The sequence below is a fragment of the Homalodisca vitripennis genome, chromosome 5 (assembly GCF_021130785.1).
Source record: "Homalodisca vitripennis isolate AUS2020 chromosome 5, UT_GWSS_2.1, whole genome shotgun sequence".
Lineage (NCBI taxonomy): Eukaryota > Metazoa > Arthropoda > Insecta > Hemiptera > Cicadellidae > Homalodisca > Homalodisca vitripennis.
The window spans coordinates 107,011,585-107,035,180 of NC_060211.1; the positions used below are offsets into that span (position 1 = coordinate 107,011,585).

Here is a 23,596-nt window from a genome sequence, read left to right on the forward strand (position 1 = left end):
TGCGATCGGGATAAGTCTAAGTTAAGAATTCACTATATAGTCCTCAAGAACGACAGTTTTATTGTTAAGGCCCTGTATATTTAGGTACAAAAAACAAAACAGTTATTCATTATTTGATTTCACGAGGAAGTCATCTAACCTCTGCGTTTTGCCTAAAAAATTGCCTCTGAATTGGCCTACGCAGTGGCACATACTCCTTAACAACTGATTGATTTTGATTTTCAAGTTCTGTTAAGAGGACATACATTAATTATACTCGGCCAATACCTTCTTCCCAGAACTCGGGGATCCATGATTGATCAAACTGTGAGTCCTTTACACCAATTTTAAAAGACTTGTATGTATCATATTTTGTCTCCAACTCTAAAACAAACAAAGTCCTCGAGTCTTTTAGAGTCATGTATCAATTATTTTCCTTGGCAACACTTGTATCCAAACGAGAGACAAACACCCAAGATCTCTTACTAGCAATTTTTTAGTTTACTACTACCCCCTGTTTATTTTCCACAATAGGTCTAGCTGTAGCTTTTTCTTGATAAGTAGTATCACCACTGTTATCTCTTTCTTGAGCATACTTCATACAGATTTTCTCCTTCGTGAGATATAAACCTCAAAATCCTTGTCACTATCATAATTTTTTTGAGACTGTATCATCATTTCCACCCATCTTAGCGCCCAAGAGCACTGTTGTTTTAACTACTCTGGAATATGTTATGTTGTTTGAGCGGGTAGTAGTATTGACAGCATCAGGTTTCGTCTGCTGGCTCCTGCACAGAGTAATATATGCAATAGAGCTTTCAATATTATTAGTTACGTTGTGATTAGTAGATCGACCTACACATGTTCGAGTGTCTATTACTTGAGAATTACCGTTTATGCGCATAATCTCATTCAAAGTTACATGGTTTGTTTTAATTTCACGAAGTTCGCTGTTAAGTTTTTGATATTGGGAGGAAAGCATATTGATTCTCTCACACAGTAAAACATTCTTGCTTGCTTTGATTTTCAAGTTCTGTTAGGGACTACATTAATTATACTCGGCCAATCACAACCGTTCCGTCAACTTTCGATGACTTGCGGAAAAGCATATTCAGTTTACTGTTATTACTGCCTCGCAATACCATTTAACCCATATCGGCTATGTCATTGATCACAGCATACATTTGTCAATGTCCAACCAATGTCCACACAATCATGGTACCATAATTGACAAAAACCATCATCACACCCCATAGCCATTTCATTGGAAACTGGCACTATTGCACTTTCCACACAAAGATTCTTCTTCATTTTCTATAGTATTTGCCATACTGATTTTGGCCTCAAGATTATTACGACTACGCGTATTCATAGTTCAAATACGGTTGGCTGGCTGCCTATAAAGTATGAAAGAAGGAAAAAAAAAAATTCTTCAGTATAGGTAATAAACCTACAGTGTATATGAAGAAAAGTATTTCCAAACAAATTAACTTTCTTGAAGTACAGATAAAAATAATCCAATACACATAAATGTGTTTTATTCAATTAAAAGTAATTTTCTTCATAAGCAAAAATATATTGCCAATGGCGAGAATTGAACCAGGAACCTCAGACCCAAGAGCTATCTCACTAACCAACTGAGCTTATCAAACCACAGGCTATTGCTGAATACCTAACCTGGCCACAATCAAATCAGTTGCTTTTGCAGGCAGAAAACTTGTTTTATAAACTCAGTTCAGCCTAGGCCCAACAACTCACCAAATGTCAAATCAGCTGTTAACTGTTGTTTACAAAATTTTATTTCACAAACACTTTCAACTTTCTTTCAGTTTTTAATTGAAAAAATTTATTATTTTCACAAAATACTTGTATTGCAAAATAGCTAGTAGGTTAGGTTAGTTTCTAGGCTAATAATTTAAACCTTTCAATAAAATGAACTCATAAAAGTTGATTTTCAAAAGTTAATTGTTAGGAAAAGCTGACATATAACTCGAGTTTAAAACCAAAAAAAACCAGTCACCAAGACAATAATAGACACCAATAATCCACAGCAGCCGCCCTCACCAAGATGTGGCCCCAAGCCGCACTACTGTTTTTCCAACGCCCCCAGACTTTTTGAGCACACATTTATCCCAGCAGCAATTTTGAGACGACAGAGGATATAAGCAGCTTGTACCGCGGCTCTCAAGGCTATTCGGAGAATGCCTTCTGTGACGCCTTCAATGCTTGGAAATCGCGCTGGCAGCGCTGCATCGACGCAGAAGGAGCCTATCTTGAAAGTTTTTAAAGAATTGGTAACGATTTGCTCAATACATTTTTTTTAATTGACTCAGTCCTATTACTTTTCCGGACAAACCCTGTATATACTTATATATCTAACAATAACAAGTTAGTCTTATGTAATATTTTCCAGTTCATGGCTGTATTTTGAGTTGTTTGCAGAATGATTTGAATCAAGCGATGCTGCGTTCATTAAAATTTCGATTCTTGTTAAATGTTGGCTTCTTTTTACCAAACCATTTAGCAGTCTGAATTTAAGCTGGAATTAATCCACGCGGTTATAAAACACACAAACGTTCCTGTACAGTTATGAAGTATATTCCTCCGCTTTGACCTGTATCTTTAAAAGGCAAGGCCTCAATCCCTTTCTATAACTCAACATGCATAGTCCAGAATTTAGGTGTTACTTGGCATGGGATTTTGTCCCCTCAGATCGTACAATTATTGATGAATAGACCACGAAAAAATGTTTTAAGAATTATAAAATAAGAAAGAAACAAAAGTAGTGAAAGGTAAAATTTGTATATGTTATCTTAAACTGACAATATCAACAACAAACACCAAAACATAATACATAAAAATTATATTGTTAGTTTGTATTACATTACTGTCTCATTTCTTTTACTCTTTAGTTAGTATTCATCATGATAATACTTTGGTTTCTTAATGAGTATCTGTGACCTTTGAAAAGGTCCCTCACATACTTCAGAGAGTTCTTCAATTATCACCTTGGGAGTATTAATGGTATTCCTTTCTTTCATTTTCGTAATTATCGATGTTCTGTCTTATTCTCTCTGGTTCTCTATTGATCGACATGCTGTCTAAAAGCATGAATGTCAATCTGACATCGATAAGATAATTGTGTTGATTTTACAAAAATTACTCCTCTTTCCATTTTCTAATTTTGTTTCTTTTTGCCCACAGTAAAACTGTCTAAAAGCATGAATGTCAATCTGACATCGATAAGATAATTGTGTTGATTTTACAAATATTACTCCTCTTTCCATTTTCTAATTTTGTTTCTTTTTGCCCACAGTAAAACTGTTCCCTTTTGAGTGCAATTCGTCATACCATTTCTGTTTTGTTAGAGAAAGCTCAATTTTTCCATCGATAAATGTTCTCAGTTTTCTGTTGAAGAATAGTTTCTACCATGAACTGTGTAGCGTAGTTGTGTATGATAGTAGCATAGTCTGTAGCCTTATTAAGTGGTCATTTATATCAATCATTAGATATTTATTTTGAATGGTCTGTATGAATCGTCCGGCACATCTGTCTGCTTTCATATGTGTGTAGTTCTCACATATAAAATATTGTTTTCTTTAACAAAACTCTTGGAATTCTCCAGATGAAAATCTATTTCTGTTATCACTTAGGCTACTATTTATCTTATCAATCGTTATCGACAAAATAAATCTCGTAAAGATCTGATCACTGATTGACTGGTTACTTGTTTCACTGGGAACACCTCTAACCATTTAGAGTAAGCGCCCACAATATGCGGTATTGGTCAATAGCGTACTAGAATCATATTTGAACAATTGAAGCTTTTATTTGCTTGAAATATTTATCACAGCCACCTTGGAATCAATTGGAATACATTCCCAGGGATTGTCAGGTATATTCCATGAGTTAATCGGTGTTTCTGGGTCTTACTTTCGAACTTTTGAGATTGGTAGCAGCCCTTAGCTAGGTTATCAATGTCTTCATGCGTTTTAAGCCAGCACGCATAATGTACCTTTTCAGTGAATTCAAAGCAGCAATTCCTGGGTGGGAACTTGAAGATAATCATAAATACATTTCTTTAAAGAATGTGATATTATAATGTGTTGTTGCCCACGAAGAATACCATTCTCTAAAGATACATCACATAGTTTTTCATAGAATGTGTGCAACCTAATTTTCAACTAATTTTCTGGTAATCAATCCTCTTCAACATTACGAAATAAAATGGTCAGGATCTATTTACGTGCGTACTTGTACTTCCATCTTTGTAGTGTGTGGGTCTTCCATCGTCGATAACATTATTTGATTCGCTACTCAGAACCCCGCTTTCTAAAATACTTTGTTTATTGGCATTTGCCATTACATTACCTCTTCCAGCCATGTAATTTGATTTCATAAAATCATAATTGCTGAGAATAATAATGGCCTAGCATTCCGTATTCCGTAAAGGTCCGCAGGCAGAATGTTTAGGAATTGCTTGTCTCACCCCAACAATGCTTTCAAGAGGTTTATGATCACATAACAATGTACAGATTTTTTTCTATATCTAAAATTATGGCCACTCCTTCTTTATCGATTAAAGAATAGTTTAGTTCAGCATTGTTGAGTGTTCTTGAAGCAGCTTCTATGGGTATTTGAGCGCCATCTTGTCCTTCTTGTAATAACATTGCTTTAAACTCCTGATTACAGATATCGGTAGCTAAAGTCAGGGTAAGCTTTGGGTCATAGTGTACTAGGATAATGTTTTAAGAAATCGAAGCTTTTATTTGGTTGAATGTTTGATCAAAAATAATTATTCCATTCTCACGTAGACCCTTTATGTAGTAACCTATGAAGTGAGAAACTCATTGATTGTAAATTAGGTATGACTGATGAGTTATGTCAAACATGAGTGAAGCTCTGCTACATTTTATGGAATAATTCAATTTTTTATCACAGCAATTCGGTTTTTAACCGTGGCAATGCCATCAGCGCCAATCTTATGGCCAAGATATATTACGCTTTCCTTGAACAATTGTAACTTGTCTTGACATGTTCATAGTCCACTATTTCTTGGAATATCTTAAACTAAACGCAACTCTTTAATACGTTCAGTCCAGTTTTGACCACCAATACAAATATCGTAAAAATACCAAGCTACTTTGCCTGTACTAACCAAAATTTGATCCATGTGTTTCTGAAAAATATTATAAGTTTTTATACCAAATGGGAGGTTATTATAAGTTAAAAATCCCTTTTACAGTTTTACAGTTGTGACTGTATATTTCAGTGAACCCTCATCAACAGGCAACTGTAAATAAGCGTCTTTCAAACCAATGACAGAAAACATTACAGAATTGTCCAATTTTTAAGTGGTGTCTTCAAATGTAGTAATGTAACAGTCGCCATCAGTAAAAGATGGTGATTTATAGAAGCTTTAAAATCTCTACAAATACGAATTTGAACATTTGCCTTAGGAACAACAATAGCCGGAGCACGAATAATTAAAGTTGCTGATGGGTCACCTGGCTGTAGAACACCTATTGATACCATCTGTGTCATTTGTTGTCTTCTGCAAATAGAATTCTACTGATCTTGGTTTGTTACAGACAAATGACTATTATTTTCTATGTTTATTATAGCTCTAAACTACATACTTTCTACTCCTAATTTTTGGGTTATAATATCACTACATTTATGCATATCTGCGCCATGCCTTCCTTAATCCTGTTCTGCTATGTTCAGAAGAAATGTGATTAATTATAGCATTACTTTGTGTTAATGCAGTTTGGCTCTAATTTGAAAGCCGCAATCCAGTCTTTATCAAACCAAGGCGTTCCTACAGAACTTTCTGTCACAGCAACAGTCAACTCTTGTACGGTTAGCCCCAACTGTACAGTGATTCTAGCAAATTGATTTTAAAGTAATGGTATGCTCCTAAATTTTGAGTTGGAGTTAAACTTCTTTTTCCAATAGATAGCCACGTCGATATACTAAAAATGGTTTTAGCTACAAATGTGTCGCACTCTATTGTAATAGGAACATTTCTTTTGAATTCCCACATTAATTACATAACAATTATCATTACATAATCCGGACTGTGTAATTTTGTTGATTTCAAATCGAGTAACTCTGAACTAAACTCATCCTTAGAGCTTTCTTTCCTATTCTTGTTGAAATACAATACTTTCTTGAATTATATGTTGGTTTTTCATTATACAAAACAGTACTGTTTGCAGAATTATCAATATATTTAATAGTCGTTTTAGATGTATCTCCACTATCTGTATAATCATTCTAAACACGATTAGATTTTAAACTAACCCTCTCAAAGTGTCCACTTTTACCACATGATCTACAGTTAGAACTAAATACATGCAACGTCTAAATTCCCTATCCTCAGCTAAGCCACATCTCATACGAGAATTCAGTAGGATGACATTTATCAGCATTAGTTTGCACGGATGTCTTGGTAGTTTTAGTAGACCTTACTTTGTACATGTGAGGATCAGTCGTTAAATTTAATTCATCAAGTTGAGAGTATGCCATTTCAAGCAAAAAGGCGTCTTTAAAACAAAGTAAAAAATTAAACTTCTCTTCAGGATGTGTCCGCATTTTCTCTTCTTGCACCCTGGGATCATCCAAGATCTAAAGAAACTGATCGCGTAATATCTATTAAATCGTGTCTTTAAACTGACATTCTGTTGCGTCTATCTCAGAGTGTTGACATAAAGAGATACAGTCTGTTCAAGAACCTTATTAATATTGCCAAACTTAAGTCTTTTTGACAAATGTGATCATCTAGGCATGTAGAACTTAGCTAACAATGTAATGATTGAACAAATACAATTTGCAATTTAGGAATAGGACAACAGTTATCAAAAATTACCTTATAATGTTCAACACCAATCCACTTGAACAGTAAAATACCTTGTGAATTAATATTATGTTTCAGATTATTCACTTGCATTTCCAGTTCAAACCGTGGAAATTATAGTATGTATTTCCATAACACTTCGTTGGAGTAAAATGTTTATATGTTAACTTTTTTATCCGCTGTAGATTCGTTTCTGTCTGAGTCATTATTATTAACTAACACTTATTATAAACCTTCATCTTGTTCTCAGCGCCCACCTCCTCCGCTACCGTAACGTGACTAGGTTGGTTCTAATACGGTCTTCAGCAGGGATCTCCGAAGCAACCGTAGGAACAAGATGGTCGCAAGAGCTACGCGGACTGTAGTCCATACGCCTATTCATGTACTCGGTTATTTAATTGGATTATTATTGTTAGTACCAGTGCCCACTTCAACATTCCTTAACCCTCATTTTTAAACGTTCACCTAAGTGTTTGCGTTTATGTTGTTGGCATTTGAAACAAGAATGGGCTATTTGCTTAGAGAACCAAACATGAAATAAAGAGTGTCTACACTGGAGTCTTTTTCTTCTTCAAAGCAATATTCTACCTTTGTTTTGTGTCCGAAGTCAAATTTGTCCCTAACCCCTCCCCTATTTTGAGAAAGAGAACACTAGCTATTCCTTAAAACAAACTTTAAGTAATGTAATAACTACTCAGCACAGACTTCAGTTCATGTTGATATTAGAGCATATAATTATAGAGAATTATAATTAATTCTGAGTAGAGAGATTTTAACTCAGTACCGCGTCAAGAATTATTTTTTGAACCAACAACTTCATTTTTGTGTTGACTGGACAGTTTAACAGGGAGAAACTATTTGAATAAACGAGTTTAAACTGTGTCAATAAGAATACAATTTTGTTCATTAAAAGATCACAGTAATCACACAAACGTAATAAACCATTTTACAAAGCAAACAATCGCAGCCAACAGGACGAGCAATTACAAAAAGTTGATCCTACTAACACTGACTATGGAATAATTCAGGGAATTACCTTTAGCTCCATAATTTTTCTTGTATATATATATCGTATGGGGGACAAAGGCAGCTATCCATAAATAAATAAATTAAAAATTACAATTATTAAAAAGTACGTAAGAACAAAGTTCTTGAGTCATAAATTAAAAATAATATTAAAATCTCCCGTCACAAAGCTAAATCCAAATTACTGAGCCAGTTTAGAGACCCATCCTCTAAACCACTCAGACCAGCCAGACCACCAGAAAACAATCTGGCCGTGAGGAAAGTTCTTTCAGGCAACTTAAAAACGGCCTTCCACAGGGCTCAGTACTTGCTCCTTTGTTGTTCAACGTGTACTCTGCCGACATCCCAACAACGTTATCCAGAAAGTTTATTTATGCGGACGATATTGCCTTAGCCTACCAACATAATGACATAAAGAAAACAGAACAGGCACTCACTGATGATCTTTCAGTCCTCGCAGATTATTTTAGAGCCTGGAAGCTAAATCCAAATCCTAATAAAACTGAAGTATCATGTTTCCACCTAAATAACAGACTGGCGAACTACAAGTTAAATATTTTTCTTGTATTAAAGTATCTAAGATTAAAATAAAAATTTACCTCTCAGTGATTTGATGATTTTTTTTAACTGGCGTGACCACAGTAATCTTAACGGTAAATACGGAGGACTAAATCCCTTCCAATATTTATTAGAACTTAATGCGGGTCATAAGGCGCTAAAGCTCCATACATGTTTTTATCCGAAATATGTACTTCTTTGCTGCGACAGTGTGGATATGTCGAGCAATTAATTTAAGTATCGTTTATAATAAAAATGTATAGAAAATAATCAAAAAATACTGTCCAGAGTATAGGCTTCTAGTTTCAAACATGCAACACACAAAGGAACCACAGTGGAACTTAGTAATTAAGCATTTACGCAACTCGGACATTCGCAATCGGTGAGATGTCCATAGACAACTGTGTATCCTACAATTAGATGACAATCTATTCTGAAATCGGTACTTTTGCCATATAATCAAGTTGCTAAGAAGATAAGCCAATGAGACATATAGTAAACTATACCATATTGGGGGATATCGAACTAACTACTTCTTCTTGAATCCAAATACATGTATAACTGTTACAGTTTCGTAAAATTTTAAAGTGTGACTTTGTTCACTAAATATACAGGGTGATTCATGAAGTTCTCCCCCCACTTCTACAGCACATTTTACTAGTAAAAATAATGAAAAAATGTTATATAAACATAGGTCCGAAAACGCTTCGTTAGCGAGTTACAGCTAGCGAAAGATTTCGCCTGAATTCCTGGGTAAAGAGTAAAATAAATCCATACTGAACTTTTGGAAAGGTTAATTAAGTAAGAAATATCGTGGATTCTTATGTATTTTTACCTGATAAAGCTAATAAAATAGGTTTCAGAACTGTACCTGTAGTAGTTTTTGAGGAATTCAGGGTTAAATGCAAAAAATTGGGGCACGAAACAATGTTTTTTTTAAGTTTGATGTACAATAACTTTGTTAAATTGGTAATAAATACATAAAATCAACGAAAATTAATTGTAGAGAATTTAATTCTGAGAAAATTGATATAATCAAAGTCTAAAATAAAACAGAAATAAGTACCAAAAAATCGATTTTATTCAGTATAATACATTACTAGTTTTAAGCAAAATTAATCAGGTTGGGCCAACCGTACGCACCTTTTTATAATAGATGTTCGAAAATGAGGCCATCATTATCAATACATTTTGCAGCACGTTTGTGTATTGCTTTTGTTGCGTTTCTTAATTTTTCAGGACTTCCCTGTATCTGCACAGCCGAATCCATAATACGGGCAATTAATTCATCACGAGAATTCACTTTTGTCTTGTATACAATGTCTTTCATCCATCCCCAGATGCAATAATCCAATGGAGATAGATTTGGTGATCTTGGTGGCCAAGGGTGAGGCCCTCCACGACCAATCCAGTGTCCAGGAAATTGATGATTTAAGTAAGCAGAAACGGCACGTGAAAAGTGGGGAGGTGCTCCGTCATGCTGGAAGTACAAATTTTGTCTGAGATGTAAAGGAACATTCTCTAACAGCTGCGGCAACTCTTCCTGAAGGAAATGCAAATAGAACTCAGCATTTAGGCGTCCAGGTAATATGAAAGGTCCAATCAGTCGATTGTGCAAAAGGCCACACCAGACATTGACGCTAAATCGGTGTTGAAAGTTTTGTTCCACTACCTCATGTGGATTTTCTTCTGCCCATGAGTGTTCATTGTGCAAGTTATTGACACCATCCCGAGTGAATTGTGCCTCATCCGTAAACAAAATACGCTTGTAGAGTTGATTATTAATATTCAAAAAGTTGCAAAACTCCAAGCGAAGCGGACCATCCCCTAGCTGTAGATGTTGAACCTTTTGTTTATGAAACGGATAAAATTTGTTTCGATTAAGTGACCTCCACACCGTTGACTGCGAAACTCCTATCCGCCTAGAAATACGTCGTGTACTTACACCTGGACTGCGATGAACGGCATTAATAACAATATCATCATCAAGTTGGACAGCTCGTTCATAATTGGTTCTAGTACTTGGTAGTGATCCTGTTTCCCGAAGAGTACGAAAAGTTCCTGAAATTGTTTTGGTATCTGGAATCCTCCTATTAGGGTAACGTAGTTCATATTCTTCTACAGCAGCTCTAGCATTACCATTACAGTAACCCATAATAAAAACCATATCAGCGTATTCCTCTGATGTAAATAAGTAAGGCATTTTTTCGCTGAATAAACAATCGAATTATAACTCACAGAAAAATTGCATTTAATAACACGATTCACAGAACCCGATCTCCTGCTGTAGCTTGCAAAACACCACTAATACACAGTTCTAACGTAACATTACAGAATACCATTGTTGATCAGCTGTTATTCGTGCGTTACCAACTTAGAAATTAATAAAACAAAAAACTGCATTTCGATGATTAGTAAACAATAATGGGAAAATGTTTGCTTCATTTATTTTCGAACATTTGATGTAAATTTTTATTTAAAAAAATACAACGTAATAAAACATGATATTTTTATTTACAAACAAATTTATTTAACAGTTAATCTTGTTTTCTCAATTTATCTCATCATTAAGGAACAAACATTTTGTTTTTTTACTATTTTATTTGTTTTGTATTTTAACTAAATACCGTACGGTATTTCTTTACAGCTAGTAATGTATTATACTGAATAAAATCTATTTTTTGGTACTTGTTTCTGTTTTATTTTAGACTTTGATTATATCAATATTTTCAGAATTAAATTCTCTACAATTAATGTTTGTTGATTTTATGTATTTATTACCAATTTAACAAAGTTATTGTACATCAAACTTAAAAAAACATTGTTTAGTGCCCTAATATTTTGCATTTAACCCTGAATCCCTCAAAAACTACTACAGGTACAGTTCTGAAACCTATTTTATTAGCTTTATCAGGTAAAAATACATAAGAATCCACAATATTTTTTACTTAATTAACCTTTCCAAAAGTTCAGTATGGCTTTATTTTACTCTTTACCCAGGAATTCAGGCGAAATCTTTCGCTAGCTGTAACTCGCTAACGAAGCGTTTTCGGACCTATGTTTATATAACATTTTTTCATTATTTTTACTAGTACAATGTGCTGTAGAAGTGGGGGGAGAACTTCATGAATCACCCTGTATAACAATACATATTTTATAAATTGACATTAGATTAAAGCATCAAATATTAATGAAAGGTAAATAATACAAACGTAGGCTATAAAAAAAGCACACAATTTCGTTAACAGTATGTTGTATGCTCTGATATGATTTGTTTATTTTAACCTAGTTTGTAAACATGTGTTAGGTTAGTTATTTACCTGGAGAAGAGATCAGATTGCAGATCTCGAAACTTAGTGTTACTGATTTTGTTTGTATCACTTGACAATGGCAAATGTCCGGAGAATCCTGTTTCTTTCGCAATCCTTCCATCGTCAAAAACAAACTTCAAACAAAGAACTGTATATATTCGAATGAATAAGGAATGTAACAATATTATTAAAACTGAATACATTTTTTCAGACTACTGTATATCTACGAAAGGGCCCGAGTATTTTATTAAAAACAACACGGATTAATTTCAGATGCACGCGTTAAGTTCAGGTCACTGAATAGTTCGGTTACAAATATGTCGGCATTTAACGATTATTAAAATTTGAATGAACGGGGCATCTGCTTGATCCACATCATCACACATTGAACTCAATTCCTGTGAACCGTAATCGTAGCATAGAGCAATAATCTGTTTGATAACGTATTGTGCAGAGAGCAAGGCGGCGCCAATCCAGCGTTTTGATATGGCGGCCATGTTGTTTGAGTCCTTTGTTTTCTCAATCAGGTTGAATCGGGTATCGATGTAACCTATATTACTCTCCTGACGTTATCTCATTAAAAGTTTTTTTTCCATTTATATTTGTTCATTTGATTTCGACAATATTTTATTTGAGCGGATATTAAAGTGTTATATTTATTTAATGTTTATTGTTTTTTAGAGCTCTTAATTTTTATAAGATTAAATAAGTGCTTATCAGTGATATTTCCATAATATTTTCTGAATATTATACTTGAGGGTCATACCGTGCAGTTGTGTGTGTGTGTGTGTGTGTGTGTGTGTGTGTGTGTGTGTGTGTGTGTGTGTGTGTGTGTGTGTGTGTGTGTGTGTGTGTGTGTGTGTGTGTGTGTGTGTGTGTGTGTGTGTGTGTGTGTGTGTGTGTGTGTTTAATGTCCTTCAGTTGGTCAGTGGGTCCAATCGTTTCTGGTACAGATTTAAGAAAGTTTTTGAGAAACTTTTGAGAGACTACTAGATCCATACTAGATACATAGGCTATATTAGACATTATTTGAAGATTCCATGTTATGGAAATTTAAAAGGTGAGATTCAGTAATAGTATTGATTATTATATCGACATTGTAGCAAGATCTCATTTACCGACTGGTGATTATTGGGATGGCATTGACTTGATAATTGGTAGTTAATTAACGAGCAATATTGATGCACGGTGCGCAGGTTCAGGGCAAAAACTGAAGAAGTTGGCCACTTGATGCAGATGGTCTCTTCGCCAAGTCGAGCACACTCGAGCCGAGAGCTTTCAAGATAACCTTTAATGACGGCTCGCCTCGCAACTCTCGACATTGTGTGTTTGTATCCATCGATCCCTTTCGAAAACACCATTAGCAAGTACTTTGACAGTAATACGCTTCATTTCATCTCGATTGGTCCTCTTAGGCTATCTCTTCTAGCGTACCTTTCAGATAATGGTTCTCTATTGAGTGAAGCTTTATCTTAGCTATCCTTCATTCCCAATTTCTAGTGTTTTTGGTCTTTGCGTCACAAATGTAATTTCAGTCATGAACGTACGTTAAATTAGTACAACGCAGGATTGCAGTTCAAACCGCTTCTGTAATTGTACTTGTATGAACTCTCAACACCAGCTTGTATTTTACTACAATAGATTATCACACGGCGTACATACACAATTGGTCGTTATGATCCAAGGAGATTTGCTACAACACGCACAATTCTGGTTTTGTGTATTAGACCTAAAACCATAAAAATGATGAGGTTGATATTAATTCTTATATCAAAGAAGGAAAGTGCCGTTTTGCCATTCTGAGAAAAAAGCATAAATATTCTAACATATCTGTAAGACTGATTTCTGCCATAACCTCAACGTCGTTAGAGATATTCTAAACGCTCAGCAAAACGGTGTTTTACTTTACTCCACGTTTAGAGAGAGCTAGTAAATGGCTACTTTGCATAGTAAGTAATAGCTGCTTTGCATTGCAAGTAGGGGGGGGGGGGATAATGTTCCAACCACCTACACATTTTGGTCCCAGTTACCATGGATTACGAAATAAATTTTTATGATTTTATCTTCTTCATTAGGCTGTAGATTTTTCTACATCTAAAAACAGTCCAAACACGATGTTCTTGATTATTTATTGCCCTTTTCACCATGGATTGTTTCATAGTTTTTTGTAACCAACTTTTGGCTTAATGGTCATAGGAACTTCCGAGCACTAAACCATCTGACGTGTTGAAGCCTCTACTAGCTGACATTATCAGGTATATGGTTATTTTTTTATTTGGTTATTTTTAATAAGACTTTAATTTACAGACAGCTTCTGATCTCTGTAACTGACAAAAAGCGAATGTGTCTCTTGATTCAGCAAGTCTCTTGAAGCAAACAGTATCTGCAGTCACATGTATGAGCAGTGCCGCATTTCCCTATAGGCCCACTAGCCCAAGCCTAGGGCGCAAAAATTTTAGGGGGCGCATAAATTTTAAAGTACACAAAAGAAAAAAGTTGCGGCGGCGGGTGTGTTGGCGCTCGGCGGGGCGGGTGGGCAAAGTCAACTAGGTCCGGGGTGCGACGTTGACTCATTCATTGGTTCATTGCTTTTATTTATTCAAAACACTCCTATATATATATATATATATATATATATATATATATATATATATATATATATATATATATATATATATATACAGGGTGTTCTGAAAAAAGGTGCCCATAAGTCAGGGCGTGATTCCTCACATCAAAATAAGAAAAAAAGGTCTAATTAACATAGGTCCGAAAATGCTTAGTTACCAAGTTATACAGGGTGAAAGATTTCGTCTGAATTTCAGTTCCCCTGCTGCAACGAAGCCCCTACGGGTATTTTGTTGGCTGTTAATTAAGATGTACAATTTAGCGTTACTTTATGTAAAATGAACTGAAAAATTGGAATAAAAACCGTTTTCCAGACCTGTAGCTACAGTAATTTTTAAGATATGTGACGAAATACGCGAAAATTGGTCCCGAAAAACAAGTTACATTTAGGTTTGAAGCAGATTTACTATGTTAAATGTACAATAAACACAAAAATATTTTTTCACGGTACTTGTAGAAAATTTAATTTCGAAGAGAAAGATGTAAAATAAGTCTATAATAGACAAACGCAAACTTTAAAAAAAAATCCTTATAATTACATACAAAACGCATTAAAAATAGACAAAATCTGTTAAGCTCTCTACAAATGTAATATTGAAATTAAAACAGCTGTTTTATTAAAACAAATTAATGAGTTACTATTATTTTTTATCAATTAAATATTTTTAACAATCATACATTATCATACATAAAAAAAGTTATCTGAATTATCATTCAACAAAAAAGTTACACTTGTCCTAAAAAACTAACCACGTCCACAGTAGATGTTCATTAATGTTTCCCCTCATTCAAAATACAAGCATCCAGCCGTCTTCTCATAGACTGCCGAACTCTTTCGAAGATCCCAGTGTCTCACGTATCCTTTGAATTCCGTTAACAATCCTTATTCGCAACTCTTCTATGGTATCCACAGGCGAGTCGTAGACAAGCGTCTTTAAATGTCCCCATAAGAAAAAGTCTAGAGGATTGAGGTCAGGTGACCTTGCAGGCCATGCTACTGGGGCTCCTCGACCAATCCATCTGTTTAGATATGCTTCATTTAAAAAATTCTCTTACTTGTAATGTGTAATGAGCTGGAGCTCCATCCTGCCATGAACCACATGTTGTTGCGTGTGTATAGTGGCACATCTTCGAGTAACTCATTCAGATTAGTCGTCAAGAAAGAAATGTAAATAATTTTCTCACCATTGAGCGGTATCAGGTAAAAAACTAATAAAAATTTTATCACCCAGAATAGCAGCCCATAACGTTTATAGAAAACTGATATTGGTGACGGTTCTCTGAAATAGCACGTGGATTTTCAATTGCCCCACATGTGAGTATTGTGGGTGTTAAGAATAGCCATTCTTGAAAATTTTGCTTCATCAGTAAAGATAATGTAATTTAAAAAATGTGGATTTCTGCACCTTTGGATAAGCCATTGGCATAGGCTGAACACGAGGAAAGTAATCTCGAGGCAAAAGAGCCTGGACCCTTTGATAGTGATAAGAATGCAAACTGCTGCTCGTGTAAAATCTTCCAGACAATTGAATTAATAACACCGAAATCCAAGGCTAGTTCTCTAGTACTTCTTCCAGGATGATTCTCTATTTCGTCCAACACGCCCTCCTCCAATTCAGCTGTACACGTTGTACGTGGCCGTCCTAATCTATATTTCAATATTACATTTGTAGAGAGCTTAACAGATTTTGTCTATTTTTCATGCGTTTTGTATGTAATTAAGGATTATTTTTTAAAGTTTGCGTTTGTCTATTATAGACTTATTTTACATCTTTCTCTTCGAAATTAAATTTTCTACAAGTACCGTGAAAAAATATTTTGTGTTTATTGTACATTTAACATAGTAAATCTGCTTCAAACCTAAATGTAAACTTGTTTTTCGGGACCAATTTTCGCGTATTTCGTCACATATCTTAAAAATTACTGTAGCTACAGTCTGGAAACGGTTTTATTCAATTTTTTCAGTTCATTTTACATAAAGTACGCTAAATTGTACATCTTAAATTAACAGCCAACAAATACCCGTAGGGCTTCGTTGCAGCAGGGGAACTGAATTCAGACGAAAATCCTTCACCCTGTATAACTTGGTAACTAAGCATTTTCGGACCTATGTTAATTAGACCTTTTTTTTCTTATTTTGATGTGAGGAATCACGCCCTGACTTATGGGCACCTTTTTTCAGAACACCCTGTATATATATATATATATACATATATATATACTATTGTAATTATCTTTCATCAAAATTACGTAATTAAGAAATTTACTGGATTTCTACGTCAGTGTTAATCAGAGTCCTCTGGGGGGGGGGGGGGCGCGCTCATTGGTCTGTAGGCCTAGGGGCGCCGAATTTGTAAATGCGGCCCTGTGTATGAGAAGAACTTCCAGCTTAAATCTTAAAACTAATTAGTTTTTAGGAATCTAATAATCTGAACTTTGAATCGACCAGATCAATGGAAGACTACAATCTCTGGGTCAGGGGCTATCTGGCTTTAGGAACCTCATAGTCACCGAGAGCTCCCAGTTACTGGAAGGTTCGGACATTAAGAAAATTTGAATACTTATTGTTTAGATTCTTATTACTTTTATTTTGTTATTAAGTAAAAATTATCGATACTTGAATACTTAAAAACATAACGTTATGAAGTTACAATTTGGGATTGATTTTTTACGTTATTGATTGATTTGACTGAATGTGATCTTATCTTGGAGAAAGTATAATAATATACAATATTTTAACTATTATATTTAATGTTACACAGTATACACAATCTGTATTATGTTAGTTAAACCTAATGATCTTAATAACCTAAGTAAACACTGCATTTGTAACTTGTATGAAATAATAAAAAAAAAATTAAAATTACCTTTTTATTGTTTTAAAAATGGCCATCTCAAAACTCAGAAAATAATCCTCCATATAAAACGTTAAGAGTGATGATGAAAAAGAATACTTTAATGAGGAACCTTGTTGTTTAATATGTTTTAACAAAATTGGAACTCTGCAGGATCAAGGAGGGAAGCTGAAGTGGGAAGGATCAATCCACATGCAGAGTGGAGACATCCTGCTTGTGAGAATCAATGACACCCAGATCACAAAGCCACCCCCAACCACTACCACTCCTCAACCTTCAACTACACTAAACTACACGACAACTGTGAGTGCCAGACAAAATCATACAGTGACTCCCTCCATGGATGTCACTGAGTCCCACATTGGGAGCTACCACCCGGCAGAAATCTCAGTGTATCAGGCTACGCGACCAGGACACATGTCCTGTGACATCTCGGAGGGAGTCTTGTTGGACATCACCCCTCTCAGTGTGGAAGGACTCAAAGTTGTAGCTCTCTACGACAAGGATCTCAGTGATGGGCTCAACTTTCTTATAGGTTAGTTTTCCTTTCAAGTAATGATTTGTTAGATTAAAAATATTTGTTTCAAACCATAGTGAATCTATTTGTGAACACCATGTATCCATTTAGGTGATAAAACTTCACTATACTTGGTTCAGAAATCTTAAAACTCACTTGATTTCAAATGTTTTTAATCCTGCTACGTAATCAATAAAAAACTAGTTCATTGGGTTATTTGTATTAATTTTACCAATTTAAACGTTATGATGAAATGTGTTGCAGTAACTTCCGAAGCATGGACTGACTGTGTGCAGTTACGAGTATCAGTGAAGTCAGACAATTGTGGAGACAACCAGGACTGCTCTGGCAAAGGCATCTGTTACTCCAATACATCAATGGTCAGTTGTGTAACTTAATTAACTGTACGAAAATTACATTACTACAAATTACTAACTTAATTAATAATTTTGATTGTTATTATTTTATGGTTATTTTTTATAATTCAATTAAATTTTGAAAGTAATTTTAATTTACAACCGTTGTCAAAAAATACAAACTCATAAAAAGAACAAGACAGTGATGTAGCCAAGAGAGGGTTATAGGAGTCACAACCTCCCCCATATAATCTCATATGAGGATCCTAAACTTAAGTACAAGAAAAAATTGTATTGTAAAAAATTAATTAGCAACAAAGCAATCAAACTGATACTTAATTGAATATGGTAGCTTATTTATGTATCAACTCACAATTATTTATTGGGTTTTAAAGATGATGTACCTTTGTGCATATATATATATATATATATATATATATATATATATATATATATATATATACACCACAGAGCGCTTACTTTTCCGATTCAATTATTTTGTATTTGGCCGTATCTGTCACATATGCGTTTAAATAAGCAAACTAACATATGATCGGAAGACCAAATACCTGTCAAACGACTTTTATATACATTAAATTGTATAAATGGCAATTGCCTTATTTAATTTCAATAAACATTGAATCGCAAAAAGTACTTGCTCCGCCGGGAGTCGAACCCGGATCTCTCACTTGCCGGGTGAATGAGCTACCATTACACCACAGAGCCCTTACTTTTTCCGATTCAATTATTTTGTATTTGGCCGTATCTGTCACATATGCGTTTAAATAAGCAAACTAACATATGATCGGAAGACCAAATACCTGTCAAACGACTTTTATTTACATTAAATTGTATAAATGGCAATTGCCTTATTTAATTTCAATGTTTATTGCTTATTTAAACGCATATGTGACAGATACGGCCAAATACAAAATAATTGAATCGGAAAAAGTAAGCGCTCTGTGGTGTAATGGTAGCACATTCACCCGGCAAGTGAGAGATCCGGGTTCGACTCCCGGCGGAGCAAGTACTTTTTGCGATTCAATGTTTATTGAAATTAAATAAGGCAATTGCCATTTATACAATTTAATGTAAATAAAAGTCGTTTGACAGGTATTTGGTCTTCCGATCATATGTTAGTTGCTTATTTAAACGCACATGTGACAGATACGGCCAAATACAAAATAATTGAATCGGAAAAAGTAAGCGCTCTGTGGCGTAATGGTAGCACATTCACCCGGCAAGTGAGAGATCCAGGTTCGACTCCCGGCGGAGCAAGTACTTTTTGCGATTCAATGTTTATTGAAATTAAATAAGGCAATTGCCATTTATACAATTTAATGTATATATATATAATCCAGATAAATCCCATCCCCCTTTTGAAAACCCTGACTATGGTACTGAAGCAACGACATGTATTTGCAGGATGGTTACGAGTGTCAGTGCTGCCCTGGGTTCATTGGTCCCCATTGTGAGGAACAAGACGCCTGCTATCCTAGCCCCTGCCAGAATCATGGAATTTGTGTAGACATCTCTCAAGGTCACGATGGCACCACATTCCAGTGTCTATGTCCATATGGTACATAAATAATTATTAACACATTCACTCCCATATTTTACACAAGCTGACTACACCATTTAGTCCAATACTAGACACTGTTTTCACTAGGAGGCAGAATTGAACAGGTTGTGTATGTGGCCATCTTGGTTTTAGCCCCAATAGAATGATAAACTTCTTAAACTTTTACATAATAATTTCGATCATTTAACTATAGATAATTTTAAAGATATGAATGATAAATATGTATCCACACACTTTTTAGTTAAAAAAAATTTGGATTGATTATTAAAAAAATCTCAAAATCTTTTAATTCAAGGTTTAAATATAAAAAAATAATGCACTTTTCTAGAAAAACTAAAACTCAGGTCCCTTCACTACATCCGGGTCTTAATTAGAGAAATTATTTCAATACTAGCGGTACTGATATTGGTTGACTTTATGTCAGGGCTTTATAATTTTATTTTTGTCTGGATTGTTGTTCCAAACTTTACATTTTCCGAGTTGGATATGAAAACTACTCCATTTGACCAAGCAGCTAACATAACAAATATAAGTTTCCACAGGAATATAAAGACAATATAGTTTAACAACTTAACTTTATATATCTCAGTATGGTTTATGAATGTAAACATGTATTTTTATAATACTCATATTGTGTTGTAAAGTATGTTTTGCTTTAAATAATTAAATAATGTAAAATAATTAGCTTAAGCGGTGCATTATTCTTAATTAATAAATTATATAATAGTAATTTGGAAATAATCTTTTACAAATTCTTTAAATGATGTTGTCATCAAATTAATAATTATTGCAGTTATGAAGGTTATCAGGTTATAGCAAGCTAGCTTCTTTAGTTTCGAGCTTTTATACTGTATCAGATCTAGTTAGACTCCTCCCCTAAGGAATGTTTTGAAAATTAATATATTTAGAATATTTCATAACTATTAGTATCTCTAAGAACTTTTATTTGGGAGGCAAAAAGTAGGATACTTAATTAGGGTGATAATGAGTAACTGTTGAAAAAACGAAATAAATATTAGAAAATATGTGTGCGTATAGGTTTTACAGGGAAAGTGTGTGAAGACACATCAGACCCTTGTGAATCGAGCCCATGTCAGAACCGCGGAGTGTGTAGGGCCAGCAATCTGACAGCTCAACAGTTCAAGTGTGAGTGCAAGCCGGGGTACAGTGGGCCACACTGCCAACACAATCTGGATCAGTGTGCCTCCTCGCCCTGCCAGCACGGTATCTGTGTCGACCAGCATGATGGCTACCGCTGTTTCTGTCAGCCAGGTAACATTCATCCCTATTGGTTTGATTCGTGATGAAGCAATTTTCGGACTGAGTATGAACATAAATCTCTCGATACTCAAACAAACTCAAGATAAAATTTGTACCCAAATTGTGGGTGGTGGCACTCTCTTGCCTGAGCCAAAGTTAACTATATTCTATTTATAAATATTTCGTTTAAGTAACTTACAGTTTACAAGATGTACATTTTAAATTAAATTGTCTATATACTATAGCTAATTAAATTACAAATATTTGAATACGTTTGAGGTACGTTAATTATAACTAAATCTTATATAGACATAGAATAAACTTGAACCCACTCACATACAAATCAAATTTATGGATAACATAATATAATTGTTATGGATATTTGATATTTTTATGTATTACAATAGGTTAACAACATTTTTTTTATAGTTTAATTAATTTTTTCCTCAAGTAAAATCTAAACATTGTGTGAATAGGATATTTTATGTATTGTTTGATATAAATTAAAATTTAGTTTTTACATGTGAAAACATTAAAGGTATTATTTCTTACTTACTACCATTTTTAGCTTAGCAAATAAAATATCTGTTAGTTTGTAGAAATGTATTACCTTTCTTCAAAATTATCATGTTTTGTGTTTTTCAATTTTTGGCACTCTCTGTGATTAAGCCCTTCCATCCACCAATACCTGCCTACATGGAGAGGATTGAGGGCTTCCAGTTCCTGCCTCTAATACACATATTAGCTGTCAATAGAACCATCAAGAAAGAGGTCTACCATGTAAAGCACATGATACGACACCATAAATGTAACCAGTAACAAAAATTGGAGTGGAGCAAGCCATAGTCATTAAGATTGTAACATTTTCCTCTACCAGTCACCAGGTTGCCCTAGACCAGGGGTTCTCATCCTGGAGGTTGCGAAAAGGCCACGTTTGGGGCTGTGGAAGAAAAAGGAGCATGTTTTTGTTCAAAAGTCTTATCAGAATTCATGATGTTTGGTTTCCAGAAAACGTTACACTTTTGATGTTTCATTGTTCAGGGGACAGTAACTTCACGCGTGACAGACTGCAGCTTATTTCCAAGCGACAAGAAGAAAAATTAAAAAACGACTTGAATTTTCTGAATTTTTGTTTGATCTGCCTTTCTTGTTTAGTTTGATTTGCCTTGTTACTCACAGAAGCATTTCTTTAAAAAATATTATCCATTGCAACATTGAACTAACTCAAAACAGCAAAATAAACACATGAAGAATAAGAAACTCAGATTAGATCGGGCTTTATAGCGTGAACAAAAATATTATATTATGATTTTGTTTTTACGTTACGTATTATCGGTTTTACTGTTGTACTTTTATTAGGGGAGAAATAAATTAGTTCTTATGAAATATTTATTGAGAGATTACCATAAAATAAAACCACTGCATTTTACAGGATATGAGCCTTATTTATTTAGTGGTGTAGAGTGCTTAGCTCCCCCACCAATTGAAATTACGGTCAGGGGTTGTCAAAATCTCAGACACAAAAGGGGGTTATAGGTTGAAAAGGGTTGAGAATACCTGCATTAGACACTTCTAATTCTGTACACCATTTCTGGGTGATAACAATCAGTGAGTCACTATCACCATGCCTAATTTTGTTCTGTTTCATCACTCTATACTCATTACATTTTTTTGGCTTCTACAAGACGGCAGCTGCTCTGTGTCCTTTCCTGGGTACACCCATGTACAACACATATTTCAGAAACCTGCTAAACAGTAGTTTAATTGCTGACACTCTTTTTACTAGTACTCACTTTCTCAAGATAAAATCAACTCCTATAATGTTCAGTGCCACAGAGTTACACTTACCATTAATATTAGAGGAAACAACTGTAACATAGTAATAAAATATGGAAAAGGGTTACAGGATATTACAGAGTTAACTGTTCTTATATTTGAATATTGCTACGCGTAGCATCTTTTGAAGTTCTACCTTATCCTAAACAGTTAACTTATTCTCTGTCAATGAATTTTAACTGCTATATGTTTACCAGAGAACAATGCCAATATGAGTACAATGAGTGTAAGCCCTCTCCTTGTCTTCATGGAGGCACCTGTACAGATCACATTGGCAGCTACGGTTGCTCCTGCGGTAGAGGTTTCATAGTCAAATCGTATTCTCTATCAATTAATTTTAACTACTACAGGTTTTGCCGGAGAACAGTGCCAATACGAGTACAATGAGTGTGAATCCTCTCCTTGTCTCCATGGAGGCACCTGTACAGATCACATTGGCAGCTACAGCTGTTCCTGCGGTAGAGGCTTCACAGGGAAGCGTTGTGAGGACAAGGTATGTTTACTTGACTGTCTCTTCTACAACACGTTTTACTCTTGTATTATATCTTATGCGCCCTTCTTCATTTATGAGTTCTTATAAATACTTTTCAGGCACTGAAGTACTGCTTTTGTAAACTCTTTATCACTTTTATCTGTACTTAGGTTGACTTGTGTGACCCTAACCCTTGTGCACACCACCACGTCTGTGTTGATAAAGGGAACACATATAACTGTGAATGCCCAAAAGGGTTTACTGGACCAGACTGCCTTCTGCCTCGTCGAGCTGTAAGTTTCAAAATTTTAAGGTTGTCAGTTATTTTAATGATAGAAAAGTTCTTTGATTCAAAAACTA

The 23,596-nt window shown here is 34.7% G+C and overlaps 1 protein-coding gene across 1 annotated transcript in view; it reads left to right on the plus strand.

The window, feature by feature from the left end:
• The window catches only part of LOC124362673 (delta and Notch-like epidermal growth factor-related receptor), a 50,826-nt gene that overhangs the window by 19,299 nt on the left and 7,931 nt on the right, over window positions 1-23,596 (plus strand). Inside the window, exons 3-8 of the mRNA XM_046817371.1 lie at window positions 17,367-17,748; window positions 17,995-18,110; window positions 19,512-19,665; window positions 20,707-20,940; window positions 23,115-23,257; window positions 23,407-23,529. Of these exons, the coding sequence (XP_046673327.1) occupies window positions 17,367-17,748; window positions 17,995-18,110; window positions 19,512-19,665; window positions 20,707-20,940; window positions 23,115-23,257; window positions 23,407-23,529 (1,152 nt within the window). The remainder of the gene's footprint in view (window positions 1-17,366; window positions 17,749-17,994; window positions 18,111-19,511; window positions 19,666-20,706; window positions 20,941-23,114; window positions 23,258-23,406; window positions 23,530-23,596) is intronic.